This window comes from Arachis ipaensis, chromosome B8 (assembly GCF_059453495.1).
Source record: "Arachis ipaensis isolate K30076 ecotype BB chromosome B8, ASM5945349v1, whole genome shotgun sequence".
In the NCBI taxonomy this organism is placed as follows: Eukaryota; Viridiplantae; Streptophyta; class Magnoliopsida; order Fabales; family Fabaceae; genus Arachis; species Arachis ipaensis.
Genome location: NC_142443.1, coordinates 128136496 through 128158633, shown reverse-complemented (window position 1 = coordinate 128158633; position 22138 = coordinate 128136496). Strand labels below are relative to the sequence as shown.

The 22138-nt window shown below is 34.1% G+C and overlaps 1 protein-coding gene across 1 annotated transcript; it reads left to right on the top strand.

Annotated features, from left to right (window-relative positions):
• The first annotated feature begins 8760 nt into the window (after positions 1-8760).
• LOC148549808 (uncharacterized) lies at positions 8761-9786 on the top strand. The gene has a single exon (XM_088495792.1). It carries the CDS (start codon positions 8761-8763, stop codon positions 9784-9786), a length of 1026 nt encoding a protein of 341 aa, XP_088351918.1.
• The last annotated feature ends 12352 nt before the right edge of the window (positions 9787-22138 follow it).

Sequence of the window (22138 nt, the reverse complement as noted above, 5' to 3'; positions counted from 1 at the left end):
AAGTGGATATTATTCTTATTCAACAAGATACAAAAACTGTTATGAAAACAACTAAAATCTTAACCTTAAATCTCTTTTTTCTTTTATAAAAATTCTGATATATATAGAAGTCTAAACTCTCACGATATCATACACACTTAACATTTAGGTAAAAAGAAATGGACAAAATTACACAAAGAAAATTATACAGATAATAAAAATATCCATAAAGATATAAAACTCACCCAATACACCCCAAAGTTAATGCTTGTCAGGGGCTGCACTTGTAATAGTGTAGGATTGGAGTGAGATTTGAATTTGTAATTTTTAAATGAATATAAAGATATTGTGTTATTTGAGTTATAATTTATTAACAAATAAATATTTTTATTAAATTTTAAAAAATTTAATAATAAATTTTATTTGTTCTACTATACAAATAAATTTGACCCCATAATCATAAAGACACAATATTATTGAATTCTCCGGAACAATAAGTTTACAATGTTATTGAATTAGTTTGTTATATTTGATTTTAATCATTTATAAATATATAAACTTTGATTTTAAATATTTACTAGAAAAAAATTAAATAATATTATATTTATTAATAAATTAATTTAAGCTTATAAATTTATCTTTTTAGTATTAGAAAAATATTTTAAAAAATATCACCATTGAATATCATAAATTTATTTTCTTAACAACGATATTAGTTGAAAGAATTTTTTTAACTATAAATATAATAAAAAAAATTGACTTCTAATTATATGGGAGATAAATTTTTAAACAATTTTTTAGTGATATATACAAAAAGAGAAATATTTAATTATATTGACAACGAACAAATTATTTAATTTTTTAAAAATTTAAAATTTAAAAAATAAAATTTTAAATTATATATTATTATTTAAATTATTATTTTAATATTTTAATTTATTAATTAGATAATTTCAAAATTAATTATAATTTATAATAACAAATTTTAATTATAAAAATGATTATTATGTTAGTATATTTTATCTTCACAGACAAAATTTTTTAAATCTGTCACTGCTATTATTATATTGTTTGAATTGTCAACAACTTGTAACTGTTGAAGTATGGTTGGTGAAGCGCTGAGAGCACAAAACAGGGAAAGAGAATTGGGAGAAGAAATGGAATTGATGAAAATACTCAATTACAGTGAAAGATCTCAAACTATACAAGTGAGAGAGAGTCCCTTATATACCAGTGAAGAGTAGCTAAACTATTCTAACTAACTAGTCTGTATAATTTAGTCACACCAATTGTGCAGGTATAAGAGTTATACTTAGCTGCACAAGCTGCATAGTAAGTTAAGGTGAGTGGAAGCTTTCTTATCAAGTAACACCTTCCCTCAAGTTGGGAGTGTAGATGTCCAACAATTCCAACTTGCGATGAAGGGTGGAGAAGGTCGCTGGAGGCAGAGGCTTAGAGAGTAGGTCAACAACTTGATTAGTGGTAGAAATCGGCAGCAAATGAATGTATCCCTCCAAGAACTTATCTCTAACCACATGACAATCGACTTCAATATGCTTGTTCCTTTCATGGAACACAGGATTCGAAGCGATATGAATAGCCGATTGACTATCACAGAAAATGCTAATCAGCTTCGTCAGTGACATCCCCAGATCCTTCATGAGATACCCCAGCCAAATATCTTCCTTGGTTGCTGTAGCCAATGCACGATACTCGGCTTCTGATGAACTAGACGAAATAGTACATTGCTCTTTTCTCTTCCAAGAAATCAAAGATGAGCCAAGATAGAAATAGTAGGCTGAAGTAGAAAGCTTGGTTTTTGGACACGTAGCCCAGTGCGAATATGAGAAGCCAGTGATGCACAAGTCAGAGGGGATAGAAAAGAAGAAACCCTATGCTGGAGCAGACTTTAGGTACCTCAGAATCCTATGAGCTGCATGAAGATGAACATTGGTAGGCTTATCAAGAAACTGACTAAGTCTATTGATGGCAAAACTAATGTCTGGACGAGTATTTGTCAAGTATAGCAGCTTCCCAACTAATTTGCGATATCCTGTAGCGTCTGGGAGTAATGTGCCACTATCCTATCCTAACTTGGCACTGTAATCTATGGGGATGGAGATTGGCTTACAATCAATAAACCCAAAATCTGTGAGCATATCAACTAAATATTTTCTTTGATATAGTGCAATTCCCTTGTTTGAGCGGGCCACCTCAAATCCAAGAAAAATATTTAGGTCCCTAATATCTTTTATGTAAAATCACTCATCTAACACCCTTTTGATGTTGTTGATTTCACTCATATCGTTCCCAGTCAACACTAGGTCATTCATATAGACCAAGATTTTTGTGAAGCCATGATCGGAATGCTTCATGAATAAGCTGTAATCGGATCGGCATTGTTTGTATCCAAGCTCAATCAGGACTGACTTGAGTTTATTGTTCCACTGCCTGCTAGCTTGCTTCAGGCTATACAATGACTTTTTCAATTTGCAAACTTGATCCTTATCAATACAGAGCCCTGGTGGAGGTGTCATATAGACTTCTTCATCTAGGTCTCCATGAAAGAATGCGGTGTTCACATCTATTTGTTTCAAAAATCAGTTATTAGCTGCTGCCAAAGCAAGAACAATTCGAAGACTTGTTAGCTTGAGAACCAGACTGAAGGAGTCTCGATAGTCAATGCCAGGGACTTGAGTATATCCCTTTGCCACTAGGCGTGCCTTATGTCTCTCAACACTACCATCAGGGTTGTATTTGACCTTAAAAACCCATCTGCACCCTATGGCCTTCTTATAGACTAGTAGGGTAGTGAGCTTCCAGGTTTTGCTTTCATTTAGAGAATCAAGTTTAGATTGGATAGCCTTTTTTTAACAAGGTTGAGATATTGCCTTTTCATAGTGCTTGGGTTCAATGTTTGTGGACAATGCAATAAAAAATGCAATATGTGATGGTAAAAGTTTGTCATATGACAAAAAGTTTGATAGGGGATACTTACACTGAGACTGTGTAGAATTGCCAAGATTGGAAGTGACATTTAGGCACTGATAGTCTTGAAGATATGAAGGGTGACTCTTGATTCTTGTGGACCTTCTTTGCACAACAGGTTCAGGATCATGGTGAAGAAAAGTAGAGACTGCCTCAGCACTTTCATTTGTATGCAAAGAATTAATTTGTGAATTTAAATGTTCATTTTGTGTGGTGTGTGAAGGTGTGAAGTGTGTATGAGGTAAAGTATGTGGAAATAAGTCATAAGAAAAAGGGTCATAATATGGGTTGTAACCCACTGGTGCAAAATTTTGTGAAAAGGTGTTTGAAGTTGTTTGTGTGTGGAAGGAAAAATGGTCTTCATAAAAATGCACATTTCTGGAAATGAAAATGTAAATCCCGCTAAAATCAGTAAATAATTAGTCAATAAATTAAATTTTAATTAGGAAAATTTAAAACGTAAATCTAATATCAAAATAGGATAGAGCTCTTCAAAACGAGAATTTTGACATCAATTTCAAAAAATTTAGCCCAAAATTAGACCGAACTGATTAAATCGAGTCCGAAACCGGACCCGTGGGTCCAACTGGATCCATAACTTAAAATGGGCAGGGGCTTCTCCTTCCCCATTCAGCAACAAGAACGCTGAATAGCTTTGGGGAAGAGGAGAGCTTCCCTAACCCTCATCAATCCTTTTATCCACCATAACTTTCCCGTTTGAGCTCCGATCACCGCATCGTTCGCAGCCACGCGTCCAGCGCGTCGAGCTCTACATTTCTATCGGATCAACTTCACTGGTAAGCTCCAATTCCATCTTAAATTTTCTACCCCCCTTTTCTATTCTTGAAATTGAACCCTTATAGTGAGATTTTGCCAATGTGGTGTTCTAGGTTCGATTTAGCTTGCAGAGCTTATTGGGTTTGAGTTACTACGCATGTGGGTGTGGTAAGGATCACCTAAACCTTAATCCAATTTTGATTTTATTATGTGAAATCTGAATTTGAAGTATACATGTGTATTAGGTGTGAATTAAGTATATAAATAAGCATGGGGATTGAATTGTGGGCATTTGGAGGCTTGGTGGATGTTTGGTGCTAAAATTTTGGTTGATTTCTCAAGCTTGAGGGGATGTGTATGTGACTAGTGTGGTTGCCTTGGACTAAACGTGGTGATCGGCCAAGGTATGGTTTAGGTTTTGCGTATTTAATATGTAAAGCTCTGTGAAAACTTAGGCTAGGGAACTATAGGATAAGTTGAAATGGTTAAATGCATTAAATGATTAGTTTTGTGATGTTGATGGATAAATTAATGATTGGGCTTGTGTTGGAATTAATGGATATGAGGTGTTGGAATTAATGAGAATGAGTTATTGATGTTAATGAATATGTGTTATTGGAATTTATAATGGTGAGTTGATGATGTTGTTGGTATATGTTAATGAAATTTTGTGGTTATGGCTTGTTGATTGGTTAATGATGATTTATGGGTTGTTATTGATGAATTGAGGAAGTAAGTTAATGAATTTTAAAGTTGTAGCTTGTGATTGGAATGGTGGATTTTGGAGTTATTGTATAAGTTTTATGGGATGGTATGAGCATTAATGTGGTTGGTGTTAATGAAAAGGGACTTGTTATGTTGCAGACGTACAGGTTTTATGAGTAAAGGAATGTGAATTTGGTAAAATGGGGGTTTGGTATAATTTGGTTAAAAATGATTTTTGATGAACTTGGGTAGTCCATAACTTGCTTCTCAAATTTTGGATGGAAATGCGGTTTATTTCAAATGAAAGATGGTTTTGCAAGCTTTTAAATGATATAAATTTTGTGAAAAGAGAAATTTTGTAGAGAAAATTATGGACGACGGAAGTTTGGTGTGAAAAATGTGTATGCAGGTGGCTAAATTTTGGTTTTGCAGCTTTCAGGGAAATCTGTTATTTTTTTGGAAAAACGTACACGCGTGGCCCACGTGCACGTGTGGCATGGAATTTTAAACTGCGCATGCGCGAGGAGCCCATGCGTGCGCGCGATGAGCCAACATGCATGACCACGCGTATGCATGACCCACGCGTACGCGTGACATGATGTTTTCACCTACGCGTTCGCATGGTAAGGGAATGCACGCGCGCTACCTTTTCATACTGCCACGCACACGCGCGGCCCCTGTTTCTTGCAAAACTGGATTTTTGTGTTTTAAACCAAATTTTTTACTTATAAACTTCCATTTTCATCCTTTTAAACATAAGGTATAGTACTAAGTCCAGTAGCTAGTTGAAGCTAGGAAAATAAGGTAACTTAGGAACAAAGAAAAGGGAAAACATGAGGATTTATAAGAAAAAGAGATGGATATTAAATGAAGTTATGATGCCATGGCTTGGATGAATGATTAAATCATGATTATGAACATGAAATGGCTTATGAATGATGTTATTTGAGATACGAGTTTTCCTGGGTAACAAAACCGTGGCTTGCCACCACGTGTTCCAAGTTGAATCTCGATACTCTGTTGATCCTACGTCGTAAGGGTGACCGGGCACCTATAAATTCCCGGGTATGGATATCCCCCATTGAGTGATATATAAATGAATGTTTGAATGATGAATGAATGTGGAATCTATGCATAGACTCACAGGGATGCGCGACGGGGGACAGTCTAAGGTTTTTGGACTTGTCGGGTTGGGTGGATAACCGACAGATGAGCCTCATCAACCATAGGACAGGCATGCATCATGTGCATTTGTTTGTTTTGTTTGCTATGCATTATGTGGGATTGCCTAACTGAATATATACCCTGCTAACTACTATATTTGCTATTTGCACTATCCGTTTTCTACTTGTGCGTGAAACTATTTGTTTGTTTGTCTTTGCTGGTTCATGGATGATGGAGGATCAGAGGAAGGGTGGAATAGTTTGGTGTTTATAATAGGTTTAAAAGTGAGTAAGTTTAGGGTACTTAGATCACCTACCCCTTTTTATGGCTTCTGCTTAGAAATTAAGTTTTATAATTGTATGATGGAGTTCTAGGATTGCCTCTGGCATTCTCAGGACCTTATTTATTATATGCGTGGCACCTTTACCATGCTGAGAACCTCCGGTTCTCACCCCATACTGTGTTGTTGTTTTCAGATGCAGGTCGAGAGGCTCCTCGCTAGGCGTCTGGATTTCCCTGAAGCAGAGTAGTCCCTGGGGTATTTTGGGTTTTCAGTTGTATATGTATGTATATATGTACTAGCTTGCTCTCCAAGAAACTTCATTATTTTGTTCCTCATAGAGGTTACCAGAGAGTTAGGGACTTGTTTCTGTATTTTGGGTATTTGGGATACTTATGTATATATATGTAAATATTTTCCGGCCAGCCTTGGTTTCGCAGGCTGAGTTAGGAGCTAGTTTCACTGTATTCTTGGCACTCTTGTGACTCTATCGCTTATTCTTATCTTTAACCTTTAGGTTTCTTAGCACGGAAGTAATTCCATTCTTTGAGTGTTGCGCTTTTATTTTGCGATTTTACTTTACCCGTTTTTCAAGGCTCCTAGTATATTATATCTTTCCACTATTATATGTAAATATTTACTGATTAGAGGTCCGTAACACCACACTACCTCTATTCTATGACTTAAGCGTAAAACCCTGTGTAGTAGGGTGTTTGATGAATCCATATTTGACGATATATTTTGGTTTGATTTGAGTGGATTTCATCACATAAACCCACATTTAATAATCTAAATAGCATACTTTGTGTTTTCTCCCTAAATTGAGCCTAATTGTGAAAACATGTTATTTTGTGCTTAATTTAATCAATTTTATTCCACTTTTATGCCATTAGATGCCTTGATGTGTTTGATGAGTGATTTCAGGATTACAAGGCTAATATGGATGGAAGGAGTGATGGAAAATCATGCAAAAAGGGAGAAAGCCTGAAGAAATGAAGTTTTGGAAGATTCAGCTTCCGTGCGTGATCCACGCGTACGCGTCACAGCCAACACATGACCTCATTAATGCAAATCGCTAGGGACGATTTCTGGGCCTCCAGAACCCAAATCCAACATGTTTCTGAGGCTATTTCATGCTGAATTGAAGCTTGGAGAATGGGGGAGCAATTAGGGTTAGATTTTAGTCATGTAGTTTATTTTCTAGAGAGAGAAGCTCCTCCTTCTCTCTAGAACCTAGGGTTTTTAGTTTAATTTCTTGTAATTTCTATGTTTAATTCTTGTTTTCATCTAGTTTCTTCTACCTTTCTTTATTTTATTGTCTTAATTTCCTTATGTTATCTTGTTAATTTCTCATTTTTGTCACTTTTATATTTATGCACACTTTTGTTATTTTAATTTACATTTAATACAATTTATGTTTTCATGTAATTTATTGCTTTATTGAGTTGCTATCTTTACTTTCCTTGCTTGGTAGTTGTAGCATTTATTATTTCTTCTTATTTTACCATGCTTTATTTTCATGCCTCCCAAATGTTTGATAAAATACTTGAGTTGGTTTTAGCCTAGTTTTTCTCACTCTTGGTTGAGAAATTGGGTGTTTGGGTAAACTTGAGTGGTGGATGTCCATTCCACATTGTGTGAGGATTGTTAATTAATTTGGTTTCCCTTGACTCTAAGTGGCCCATAGATAGTGTTGACTTAGGACTTAGAGATTAAGATTAATTATGCCTAGTTGACTTATCCTCGATGTAGGGTTGACTAATTGGGATTAATCCACACACAATTACTATGTTTGTGGTCCACAACTAGGATAGCAAGCCCTAATTACCCGATTCTTGCCAAGAGCTCTTTTACCATTTAAATTCTATTTTCATTGCTTTTACTTGCTTCCATTTAATTACTTGCATGCTTGTTTATTTTCTTGCATTTTAATTTTCTTGCCTCCTTCAATTAATCCCCTTCTCTCATAGCCAATAAATGAGCACTTTAATTGCAACTCCTAGGGAAGAACGACCCGAGGTTTAATTACTCTCAGTTATTTTGTATTGGATTTAATATTTGATCTTGAGAATTCATTGTTGGTTTGGACTATACTTCTAACGAATTGATTTTTGTTTTGACTGATTCCAAACTATACAAAAATTCTTGTTATCAATGTTACAGAAAATCTGTCTTGTCTTTAAATCCATCAATATGAATCCTTTAACACCCTCCCTAAATCCTAGAATATGGATTTTCGAGCCCTTGGATCTAGCTTATGTCTTCCAGCTGTTATAGTGCAAGCATAGGCTAGACATCCAAAGATTTTTAAATTTGAAAGATTAGGAAATGTTTGGTAAAAAAGCTGAAATGGAGACTTGTTTTGCAGGAAGGTGCTTGGGATTCGATTGATGATGTAAACTACATGCAAAAGAGCAAAGTTCCAAAAATATTTGGGTATATTAGACTGATGAATAAATGACCATTTGTACCCATGACAGATGAAAACACTGACATTTGTACCCATGATAGCCTGAAACTAAAGTTATACCCATGATAGATGCCTTCCGTGTGACAAAAGTACCCTGACTTGGATCTGAGTTTGGTTCGTGGAAATCCGATCCTACGTGGCACTCCCTACCTTATCTTCAACCCATCTCTCTCTTACTTACTCTCTCTCTCTCTCTCTCTCTTCAACCCCCACTCTGGCCCTTCTTCCTCAACACTCGCTCCCTCACCTTTCTCGTCGTCATCAATGGCGCAAAATGGTAACACCAATACACCAGTAACCAACAACACCAATACATAAAGTGGCACCACTCTTCCCACTACTAAGTACTAACCTTCTGAAACTTCAACCCTCTCGTATTGTTTTTTCAAACCTCCACATGGGTTGCTGCATCAGCAAATTCCAGACCCAAAATGAAAATCCATATCACCAAAATAATCAAACCCCCCAACAATACCTTACACCCTCTCTCCCCAACTCAAACCTTAACCAACAAATACCACAGCGGCAACCACCACCAGTGTTAGAGGAAGAGTCTGTGAAAGAGGTCCTATCAGAAACACCCATTGCCAAACGAAATCAAGTTCCAATTTTGAAGTCAGAATCGGACACCCTTCTGCCTCCTCTTCAAAACCCTTATGACAAAATCGAGTCAAAGAACCCACATTCCATTCCCAACCCCATTATCATCAACAAAAAAGAAGGTGAAGTCTCAGAGGTAGTGTCTCAGCTCTCAGAAGAACCATGCAGCATCAGCGGAAGCTTCTCCACCGCTACCACAGTTACGGAGAAGAGAGAAGAAGAAGTAACCAGCAAAAGAAGCATCAGGGAGGGAACAACAACAATGATGAAGAATCATAAGTGGAAGAGCAATAGATCCCCGTCGAGGAAGCGCCCTCACGGCGAAGTTTTGGACTTGGTTCGACTCGGAGAGCTGGTACCCACTTGGACGCATCATCGGGGAACCCTCTACCCCGGTCTCATGCTCACTGCCGCCGCACTCTACTGGGTCCTCCGCTTCCTCCGTTTTGCAGTCCACATCCGCGAGGTTTGCATCCTAACAGCGCCCTTTTTCGCCTCTAACACCACCCTCGTTGCTTACTTCTTCGGCAAGGAGATTTGGGATTTTGGCGCAGGGATCGTCGCCGCGGCTTTGATTGCAATCTGCCCTGGGTATATTTTGCGGTCTATGGTAGGGTCCTATGACAATGAAGGCATTGCTATTTTCGCGCTTTTGTTGACATTTTACTTGTTTGTTAAGGCTGTTAACACTGGGTCGTTAGCTTGGGCACTGGCTTCAGCGTTTGGATATTTCTACATGGTTTCGGTTTGGGGTGGTTATGTGTTTATCATCAATTTGGTGCCATTTTATGTATTGCTGTTGTTGGTTACTGGTGTATTATGAAGGCTAGGATGTAGATGAGTGTGAGGACAGTGACGCGAATCAGAAGCTCTTGCTGCTTGGTCTTGAGCTTTAGGGTTTTGGAGAACGAGAAATTGTTGAAGAGATCTTGTGCCATTGATGACGACGAGGAAGGTGAGGGAGCGAGTGTTGAGGAAGAAGGGGCCAGACCCAGAGTGTTGAGGAAGAAGGGGCCAGAGTGGGGTTGGAGAGAGAGAGAGAGAGAGAGAGAGAGAGAGAGAGAGAGAGAGAGAGAGAGGGGTTGAAGATAAGGTAGGGAGTGCCACGTAGGATCGGATTCCCACGAACTAAGCTCAGATCCAAGTCAGGGCACTTTTGTCACACGGAGACATCTATCATGGGTATAACTTTAGTTTCAGGCTATTATGGGTACAAATGTCAGCGTTTTCATCTGTCATGGGTACAAATGGTCATTTATTCTTAGACTGAAAAATCAAGCTACGAGTGACAGCCAACAAGTATTGATGTTTCCTCTCAACAATGCCATTTTGTTGAGGAATTTCAACACATGATGTTTGGTGAAGGATTCCATTTTCTGCATAAAATTGAGGCATTAAAAATTCTGGTCCATTGTTTGTTCTAATAACTTTTACTTGGCTGCCAAACTGCACTTTTGTAAATTGAATAAACTTCTGAACTAGTTTGCTTGCTTCTGCTTTTGTTTTCATTAAATGAGTCCATGTAAATTGTGATTTATCATCAACAATGGTTAAAAAATATTTGTGTCCGTTAATTGATGGAATGTAATTGAAAGAGGGCCCCATATTTCAATGTGAAGAAGATCAAATACATTTTCTGAAATAGTAGTGGTGTTTTCAAAGCTCAGTTTTCTTTGTTTCACAAAATGGCATGTGTCACAAGGTGCAATTCTATTACTATAGTCAATGAAAGGAAAATCGGATTTCATAACATTCAATCTACCTAAAGACAAGTGTCCTCACCGAAAGTGCGAGAGATTTATTCCCTTTATTTTAGGTTTAGGTAAACTCATAATCGAAGCTTGCTGCTTGTGCAAATTCAGGTCTCACTGCTTCAGCATTCAGTGCATAAAGTCCTTCACATGCTTTAGCTGTGCCAATCACCTTCTCCGAGCTGATATCCTGAATCTTACACAGTTTGTCATCAAATTTCTTGTGGCAATGCAAATGAAATGTGGCCTTGAAAACAGAAATTAGTTTAAAATTGAAAGAGTGTATATACAATGCATCAACAAGGTATAGGTTCTTTGAAAAGAAAATAGTTCCAGGAATTTTGCTAATGGCTAGTGCACCATTGGGCAATTTGACAAGAATTGGAGCTATTTCATGATATGACTGAAAATCATTGAGTGAGTATGACACATGGTCTGTAACCCCTGTGTCCACCACCTAAGATGCATATTTTTTTTTATCTAAAATGTTTAATGCAAGTATGCTTGATCTAAAATGCATGACATGTGCCAAACTACCTAGATGAGGCATTGGTAAAGGCTCTAGAGTGTGTGGCTCAGAACTATGTTTTGATTTCTGATCTTCTTTGTTGAGAAGTGCTAACAAAGCTGATTTTTGTTCTGGTGTAAAATCAAAGATCTGTGGCCCACTGCTCTCTCTGTTGTAAGGAAATTTGAGATTTTCATTTCTTCTCTCAGAATCTGATGCATTAATGTTCATGATCGCAGTGTTGTGCCTCTGCTGCATATGTGGTGGATATCCATGCTTTTTATAGCATGTGTCGAGGGTATGTCCGGACTTACCACAATGAGAGCACTGCATCTTGCCTCGTCCTCCTTGACCTCTTCCAAAACCTTGATTCCTGCCTTCTTTTTCCCTCCCCCTTCCTCTGCCGTGTGAATCTTCTGCAGTATTCAAGAGAGCGGCGAATTAAGCTGCTGCAATGAGTTTATTATCTGAGGTAAAATCAAGGCTCTGGAACTGTCTTTCTTGTTGTGTGAGAAGTGAGAAAACAATATTCAGACTTGAAAGCGGATCCATGAGCATAACTTGAGACCTTAATCCAACATATTGTTCATTCAGTCCTCTAAGAAAATCGTGTCACTTGATCTTCTGTTCTAAAATTTCTTACAATACCTAATCCACAATTACAATCTCTTCCACAATTACATGAAGGAATTGTTCTAAAACTGTCTAATTCCTCCCACATTTTCTTCAATTCAGTGAAATATCCGCTCACATTTATATCTCCTTGTTTGAGAGCATACAACTCTTCTTGTAATTCAGCTACTCGAAATTTATTCCCCTGGTAGTACTTATGCTTTAATTCATCCCAGAGGTCTAATGCCATATTGTTCCAGCTTACACTTTGAGCAATATCAGAATTTAGACTAAGGTTTAACCATGTAACTACATAAGTATTGCAACGTTCCCAAGCTTCATAGGAAGGATTGTGTGTCTCAGGTCTAGGCAAACTACCATCAATGAATTTGATCTTATTCTTAGATCTCAGAGCTCTAACCATAGATCTATTCTAATTTCCATAATTCTTTCCATTGAAAACGACATTTGTAATAGCAATACCTGGATTTTTAGACGGATGCAAGAAGAAGTGATTCGAAGGATCTTGATTGAATCATCCACTATTCCGACTGATGTGAGCATGAATAGCAGAAAGCTGACTCAAGAATGCATAAATTCCATGCAGATGAAGATTCTTTAATGGCGATTGCGCTTGCGGATTCGCTCCCACAGTGTCACGAACTGGATCTATTCACTGTACGCTTTGCGTTTTCAAATCTTGCGTTTGTGGTGTTCAAGCCTGAAACATTGAGTTCCTCCTTCGATCCCAATTTCAGGTGCACTCAACAAGCTCCACGCTCACCGCACCATATTAAAGTGTGGTTGGTGAAGCGCTGAGAGCACAAAACAGAAAAAGAGAATTGTGAGAAGAAATGGAATTAATAAAAATACTCAATTATAGTGAAAGATCTCAAACTATATAAGTGAGGATAGAGTCTCTTATATACCAATAAAAAATAGCTAAACTATTCTAACTAGCTAATTTGTATAATTTAATCACACCAATTACGTAGACATAAGAACTATACTTAGCTACACAAACTATATAATAAATTAAAGTGAATGGGAGCTTTCTTATCAAGTAACAGCAACTACACAAAGCATTCACACAACTAATCCTCTTAGCTTATGTTAAAAATAGCTTCGTAACCCCTTTTTCCTTTTTTACTAATCATTAATACTCAAGAGTGTGCAAACCATGCACAACAAATTAAAGAACGTAAATATCTGGATAAATTTTAAACAACTTTGAATATATAAATAAGTTTTTGTTAAAAATTAAATTAAACTTAACAAAGTAATTAAATTTAAAATCTTATATAATAATAATAATAATAATAATAATAATAATAATAATAATAATAATAATAATAATGACTTTATAATTTTAATTAAATAGCTCAATAATATTATATTTTACTAAAGTTTCTTATAGTTTAACGAAACTATCAAATATCAAATATATAAAAGAAATTTGCTATATGTTTAAAAATTGTATTTCAATAGAAAAAAAGTACTTTTAAGATAATACAGTTAAATTCAAAATTTAGTAAATTTTTGTTTTAATTCGTTGATTGTAATTTTATTCATATACTATAATTTTACTTTTAATAAAAAGAAATTATATGTATATATTTATATCACACAATAACTAATACTATGACCAAGTTTTAATCTTAAATTTTTTCCAATCAGAGGCTTAACACACAGCTTTCAGAATATACCATCTCTTACTATATAAGGCTACTTTGGGCGAATTAATAAGGAGCACGCAATACATACTTTTTATGTTGTTTAATTTATTCTAATAATAACCTTTTTTCAATGTTTCTATTTCTGGTTTTATTTAATAAATTAAAGCAATGAGGTATATATCAAGTTATCACGCACTAGCATAATTTTATATTTAGTTATTTACTCTAAAAATACAAGTGTGAGCATAGAACCCGAAAAGCTGCTTTATGAGGAAAGGTTCAGCATGCAGAAGAAACAAAAACAGTATCCCAATTCTCAAATATCTAATTAGATCAACTCAAAATAAAGCATGAAATCTAAACAAAGAAAAAAGGAGAAAGTAACTGACCAACAAATCTTTTGATATAGATCCGTTAAAAAGAAAATATTAATAAAGCTAAAGACATATAGAATAGAACGATTGTGACATTTCTTGGAACAAACAAGGTATGCATTAATCAACACAATACTATAATAATTCATATGATTTTAATTTCACACATTTTACACTTTATATTGTTAACTAATAAAATACTTGCACTTATTATATCGGTGTTGAAATTGCGGATAATTCTATATATTGTATCAGATTGAGAAATTGTGGGTTTTTGACTTTTTTCATTAAATAAAATTAATTATTTAAAATTTAATTTTGAAAATTTAGTAAACCTGGAAATAAATATTAACCTATTACTTATTAGATCAAACGTATCAATACTTTTATAAGAGTACCGTAACAATTCTCTATAATAGTACATAACTATGACTTCAATTTATAATTCGTTTTTCAAAAAACTACCAAATCATTTATTATTATTTCATTCTCAATATGTAGGTTATATTATGTCATATGTATTTTTTATAGGATGAATAATTTGATATATACACTTAATATGGTTATTTTTTTTCACTTGCAATATATAAATTAAATCTAATTTATATGAAAATACATTTCCCCACCCAAAGAAAAAGGAAATAAAAACAAGGATCTAAAATCAAGCATGAAAATGGAAAAGATATTTGGGGGCGAGAAAGGATCAGCAAACGAAAAAAACCAAAAATAGTATATAGAAATCATAATAAGAATAGAGTATGAAATGAAAATTAAAAAAAAGCAAAGAAAAAGAGAAATAAAGCATCTATGATTATTGTCGTGCAAGTATTCTCGGAAGAAGGTATGGTATTCTGTTAGGAATGGTGGGGTTATGTTTGCTTTTGTTGCTATCCAAATGTCCCAATCCTTTTGTAGCTAATAATACATGATGGTTTGGAATAAATTCATGTGGCATTCAAAGGAATCTATGGATATCATTGTTATTCGTGGACCGTGGTAGCTAGTCTGGCCATTATGGAATAATGCAAGTGATTAAAAATGGGAACCGGACTGAGAGTACGTGACTATCTTTCTTTATAAAATTATATGACTTCACCTTTTTTTTGGATGAAATGATGGTCTTCAAATATTCCCTACTCACCTCATATATATGGTTATGAAATTGAAAGCATTCTACATGCATAAGGGAGTGGTAATAAGGAGTTGGTATATATTAGTTTTTATGTGATTAAGGTATTGTTAAAAATGTTACGTACACAATAACAATTAACCATTATATAGTTATATATAAATATGTATATATTATTTAATATATTCTCAACTTATATTTTATATGAATAATTTATTATAAGTTAAAAATTATATTAAACAACATATATATTTATAACTTATAACTTAGATTTGCGATAATTAATTTATCGACTTAAAAAATATCGTAAAAAAAATTAATTTTCTGTAAATACTTAACATAGTTAAAAATAATGTACAATTCTATCTTATGTGTAATTGTAAATCCTAAATGCTGCATACAAATTAAAGTATAAGCTTTTTATTTTTAGCATTTGATTTAAGTGGTGTTTTTTAGGAATGTAAATAATTGATGTATTTTTTTGGTGTAGATATCACAAATCCTCATATTTGTGGTTTTAAAATTTTGCTTTTTAAAAAATACAAATTTAAAAGTCAGATTTGTGGTTTATATTTTTTTTATAAAACTGACTCATCGATTTGTTTATTTTTTTTAAAAAAATTTCAACCCACACAAATCTGAAGCTCAGATTTCTTTATTACCCAATTCGACTTTAAGTTTTGTTTCCAAAACAAAACTGAGCCTCCGATTTGTTCCAAATTTTAAAAAAAATTATCTCCATATCCATAAAAATACACTATTTTTTCATAGAGTATATACCTATTTTGGTTCTTAAAGATTTCAGATTGGACATTTTAGTCCCTAACTAAAATTAATTACTTAATTGGTCCCTAACAATTAACTCCGTCAGTCACTTAGGTCCTTTACTCCATTAATTCTAACGGAGGACAAAATAGTCCCTGAAAACTCTAACAGGGGACAAAATGGTCTCTGATCTCCTCTGTTCGGAAACGACACTTTTCTCTCCCAATTTTTTATCATATATCGCATAACACTAACAGTCTAACACTGTAATTTCAAACTACACAATGCACACTCTATAAATTTAATGTTCACAAGAAAAAAAAAATCCTCAACTTGTTCTCAACCAATGCATACCAGGAAACTAATGTCTATGTCTCTCAATTAGTTGTCGTCTTCAATGGATCCCATGAATCTAGACAGCAAGTCTGATTTGTTAAGACTCGCCGTCGTCGTTGCCATCTCCCTCCTCCTTTGCCCTAACATCTCCATGACCACATTGTCCACCATTCCGATCGCTTCCTTCAGCTTCTTCTCCGAACCAATGTTCAGTAATCGCTTCAGTTTTCATATGAGCGGCAACGGCGACATTGCTCGTTGTAATAGCTTGGATGCAAGGTCGAAGTTGTCTGCCAACTTGGACTCCGAAAAAGAAGGAATGAAGCACTCGGTGTCTATTTGAAATGAGAATTTGTATATGATGTCGAAGGAGAATCTTCTCATGATGTCCTAATGTCCAATAATCTATATTGGTTGCCGGAGAGTGGAGAAAGGCGTGCCCCTGGAGTAGTTGTGAAAATTGGTCTTGGGGATGTCGTAGATGTTGTCGGAGTTGGAGGTGATGTTATCAAAGACGTGGAAGTAGATGCTTTTGGTGGGTGAAGTGCAGAGGAGGTGGATGTACCAGTCACAAAGATTTAGGAAGCGTGTGGTCCATGACATCTTGAGGTAGGTGTGATACGTGTGACAATTACATCATGGCTTAATCTTGGAGCTAAAGAGGAGGAAGGAAAAGATGAAAAAGAAGACTGTGAAGGTGAAGAAGGAGAGTATGAATGTTAGGGTTATGCGAGATATGATAAAAATTGGGGAAGAACAGTGTCATTTTCGAATAAAAGGGTCAGAGATCATTTTGTTTTTTGTTAGAGTTGTCAGGGATCATTTTGTTCCATGTTAGAGTTTTCAGGGACCATTTTGTCTTCCGTTAGGGCTGACAGAACCAAAAACCTAAGTGACTGACGGAATTAATTGTTAAGGACTAATCGAGTAATTAATTTTAATTGGAGACTAAAATGTCTGGTTTAAAATTCTTTAAAGACCAAAATAGGTATATACTCTTTTTCATAATTGAACATAACACATTATACCTTTCTATAACTAAAAAAATTAGTCCAAAAGTGTTCGTTAAGGATATTATTTTGGTGAAAAAATTAAAACATTTTCTTTTTAAAAGAGTATGATGTGAAATTCGAGAAATGCACCAAGATTGTATGTTAGCTATAGTGATGAGACACAGAAAGGCTTTTGTATGGTCCTATTCCAAAAAAGAAGGGGAATCACGAGTTTCACAAAATTCACGAGTGCAGCAAAATACATGTGCTTTAAAAAAGTGAGTAAAACAAAAGCAAATTTTGTGGAGCGAGTAAAACACGTACCTAATCAGGCAAATTGCATAATAAAACCTCACTATTATTGTTGCAAATAAAGAAAATGTTTCACCGGTGAAAAGAAAATAAGGGATTGGACAACTCTTTGCCAACTTGCTTCAAAGCACAGAAGCTTAAGGAAACAAGTGAAAATTAAAAAAAAAATTGTAGAAAAACTAGTAAAATAGTTTGCGAATTTGCACTGTACTTGAATTATCAATAAAAAATAATCTTAAGTACAAAAAAGGTATGAATTATCTCAGTTTAACGTTATATTATTATTATTATTATTATTATTATTATTATTATTATTATTATTATTATGGAAAAGTCTAGAAACCAGTAATTTTATTAAATTCTGCCCAGCATGTAACCAGTAAAAAGATAAAATTCTGCCCAGCATGTAACCAGTAAAAAAAAGTGAGCCATTGGATGAAATATTTTTTTTACACCATAATTGCAAAAAATATGTTTTTCTCATTTTTACAAGATTTATATGCAGCATGGTGAAGTGCAAGAGATCAGATGCAACTAATATACCAAAGAAAAAAAAATGATATATACTTTTATAAATCTAGTCTATAAGGAATTATCTTATTATATATGTGATGTATGATGCACATCTAAATCTGTGATTTCCAGGGTGTTGAGAAAAGAACTCAATACTTGTTTCTCATAATAAATGTTCAAATATGAGTAAAAGGAGTGCCATATTTTCTGGAAAGAATGGCTAACTAAACTGAGCCCAATGCCAGTTATCCAATTGTCTCTAACATCGTTGTCCAATACAAATTCTAATCAGCAACAAGAACAAACATCAACTATCACAAGGATATACCAAAAGCAGAAAAAACTAATGGTCTCGATCTAAACCTGAGCTTAAGCAATGTTACCTTGTGTACAAGCAATCTCCACAAAACTGCAATTCTTGTGCTGACAGAGTTTTCTGCATGCAACAAACCAATTAGTTGCTAAAATCTACACTACACCATGAACAAAGAAGTGGAATGTGATGTCTTCTATCAAAACAAATTTAAGATTATAAGAGGCATTCAAGTACTAATTGCAGCAGAAATAAAGAAGTTAAACTGTCAGACTCGGCATAAAGCTTTGGTATAACAGCACACAAGCACATAATCCATGATAGCTCAGATCAAAATTCAAATAGAGCATCTACTCTTATAAGATTAATTAGTTATGGCAAATGAACCAAGCATTGAAAACACAAAACAGTATTTGATTAAGGGAATTAGGGAAACATAAACATATAGAAATATAAGTATGTATGCATCTTAAGCTAGTGTACTAGCTAGAGATTAATTTGAAAAACGTTAAAATTAATGTGCATTTCCAAGGTAGTAATATAACTTGGATAAAGAGTTTATAACAATTTCATGTGCATGCTCTCCCAAGTTGGGCAACCTGCATTCATGGATGCAAAACGAGCAACCATTTATACTCAACTTATCTCTAATTAGAAAATTTTAAGCTAATTTAATACAAAAATTAAAAGGAATATATATATATATGTTCGAGAAATTAATTTATGTTAATTTGAAAATCAACAATTATATCAAAAAGTTACACACTAGTATCACATGAATCACACAAAACGGCCTACTACCTAGATTCATTACCCCAATGCAAAATGCCAATAAAATTTCAATGATTTGCAGCTCGTTAGGCATGTGAGACCTAAAACCACTTCTATTAACTTTGGAGGTTTAGCAAAGATTTTTCAAGATCAGATTGTTAATGGTGACAATATGTAAACTCTAGCATTTTTAAGAGTGAAGGAAAAAAACATATGCATGAGGTAGATATAATCTTATTCTAAGCTTTGGAAATGATGTCTACTCCATCATCTGCTGATCAATTTGTTCTTTCCATTTGAATATATCCATATTATAAAATAATCACGAATATAAGCTACTGTAAAAAGAAAATGAAAATTTAAAAAGTTTTGTAAATATTTAGCAGAATATGCGCACTATCACCTGAAACACCATCATTGAGGTTAGGGGTGCACATGATCGGACCCGGTTCGAAGGTCCGGTCCGGTTCCGAACACTTTAGGGACTAATTTGGTGTGATTTCATCGGGTTTAGGGTCGGGTAAGGGTCTCAAAAGTAGACCCAGTCATTATTTCGAGTCGGGTCCGGGCCATAGCTCAGGTCATCCGAAGTCGGCCCGGTGGTCCGGTCATCATACACAATTAATATTTTGTGTTATTAGTGATGGATGATGACTATTTTTATGTGAAATTTAAGTATTATAAACCTTAATATTTATTGTTTTTAGTCATTATAAGACTATAAGTTAATGTTTTATGTTTAGAATGCATAAGACTTTAAACTAATGCATAATATTGTGTTATTTGTATTGATTTAAATATTTGGTATTATTAGACAATATTAGTATTGATTGTGGTTATGCTTTAATTTTGAAGAAGGGTTGGTTCTTGTTATATTTTTCTAAGTAAATTTTACCATATTAAATAATGGTTGGAGTCTTGAAAATTTAGATATTTTTACATGCTAGCTTACAAGAAGGTATCAACGTAATGTAATGTTAACGGCCCGGTTTTTACCCGGTTTTCACCCGGTATAATTATGGCCCGAAAACGTATTGGTTTTATCGGGTCTAAAGCCAGATTCGGGTTTAATAAATAGACCCGATGTATATTTCGAGTCGGGTCTGGGTCACATCAAACCCGACTTCACCCGACTCATGTGCAGTATTGTTTTGAGGGAGAGTGAGGAATACACAGGGAAAAGAAACACTTTTGTGCATGAGGAGGAGTTAGTTACAAATCTAGGACACGTGGCAAGCGATCCTAACAATAGGAGGCTTGATGGCTTTGTGTGCCTTTTTCTGTTTCTTCTCTCCGACCCTATATACTTCATCTTGTTGAGACATTTTGCTGAGAGTTTATACTACACTTCCTTATACTTGTACTCATTTCTATTATCAATATAAACTGCATAACTTCACCCTTTCAATTAATTTGGAGGAGATGGAGGCTGATATTGAAACGATGGCGGAAGAAACACGCGCCGAGCAAGCGCTAATGTCGGAATCGATCAATCATCTCCAGTTTGAGTGCGCATAGGGGCCGCTCTCCTTCAAATGACATGGCTCATGGTTCCAGCTCAAGTTACGATTCGACCGAAGGCTGAACTTTGTGTTAAGAAATTATAATGTGCGAATCTATTTACAGGTGATATAAATATGAATTAGAGAAAGTACAGTAACTATGAAGATGGTAAATAATGTGAATAATCAATTTTAAAAAAAGATAAATTAAAAATTAAAAACAAAATTTTTAATTAATTATTTAATTTTAAATTTTAAAAATTAGGATTAGTAATTAAATATATTTATACTACGTACGATTATTTTTAATTTTATTATAATTTTTCAATCTTTGGTCCACACTCAAAATTAGGGATACATGAATTGGATCGGATTGGATATATCCAAAATATCGATCCGATCTATACTAAAATTATAGAATCTAATATCTGCAGTTTTTAAGGTTGGATCCGATCTAATTCACGCGGATCGGATCGAATATCGAATATATCCGCAAAATACAAAAATATTTTTAAAAGTTTATTTTTATTAAAAAAATATTAATAAAATTCATTTTTTTATTCTTTTAATATGTTTACTCTTAAAATAATATTAAACATACTTTTTTAAAATAATAAATTAAAATAATACAACATATATGATAATTATTAGTTGAAATAAAATATAAAAAGAATATTTACTTATTTATTTCTTTATTTTTGCAGATACGCAGATATGCGGATACCAACACAAAATCCGCAACCCGATCTGATTAGTGTGCGGATTGGACCCATATCGGCAATTTTTGGATCGGATTCAAATAAACACCCACTACAAGAAACATCGTTAAAATCGACGGCAAAATTGACGGCTAAGCCGTCGATAATATTAAAAATCGACGACAAAATGGACGGCGGAGGTGGTCGCTATTAAACTTGTCGATTTTTTAAAATTTGAATAAAATCGACGGCTTGCCTAGCCGTCGATAATAATTTAATAAAAGCGACATCATTTTCGTCTATAATATGAGTTTGAGAACTTTACCTTCTTACGAAAATCAACAACGTTGCCGTCGATATTATTATATAAAATCGACGCCGTTTCTATCGATATTTGATTCAATAAAATCGACATAACTGCCATCGATTTAATTATTTAGATACCGACAAATTTTTTGTCTATATTTTGTTTTTTTTTTGTTTATTTTAAATTTAAGAAGCGACAACACTACCGTCGATTTTAATAGCTATATTTTTTAATTATTTTTTCTATTTGAAAAATAGTAAACAATTAATGCAAATAAACTTTTAAATATAGAAATAAAATTTATATAGAATATTAGATAACAAGACAAACAAACTTTTAAATATAAAAATAAAATTTATACTAAATATTAGATAATGAGTTTACAAACTTATCAAAATAATAAATAATCCTCTAACATAAAGACTTAAGACAAGATAAATAACTAAACTTAGAATTATATTGTCAGGTCCATTGAAGGGGATTTTAAGCTCAGAATTGTCACCCAAGGACTCTGCATAAGGAGGTTCACCAACAGCTACAATTACAAATGAGAACTCATTACTGTTTATAGTGTCTTTCTATGGAATCTTCTTCTAAATAACTTCATTTTCAACTC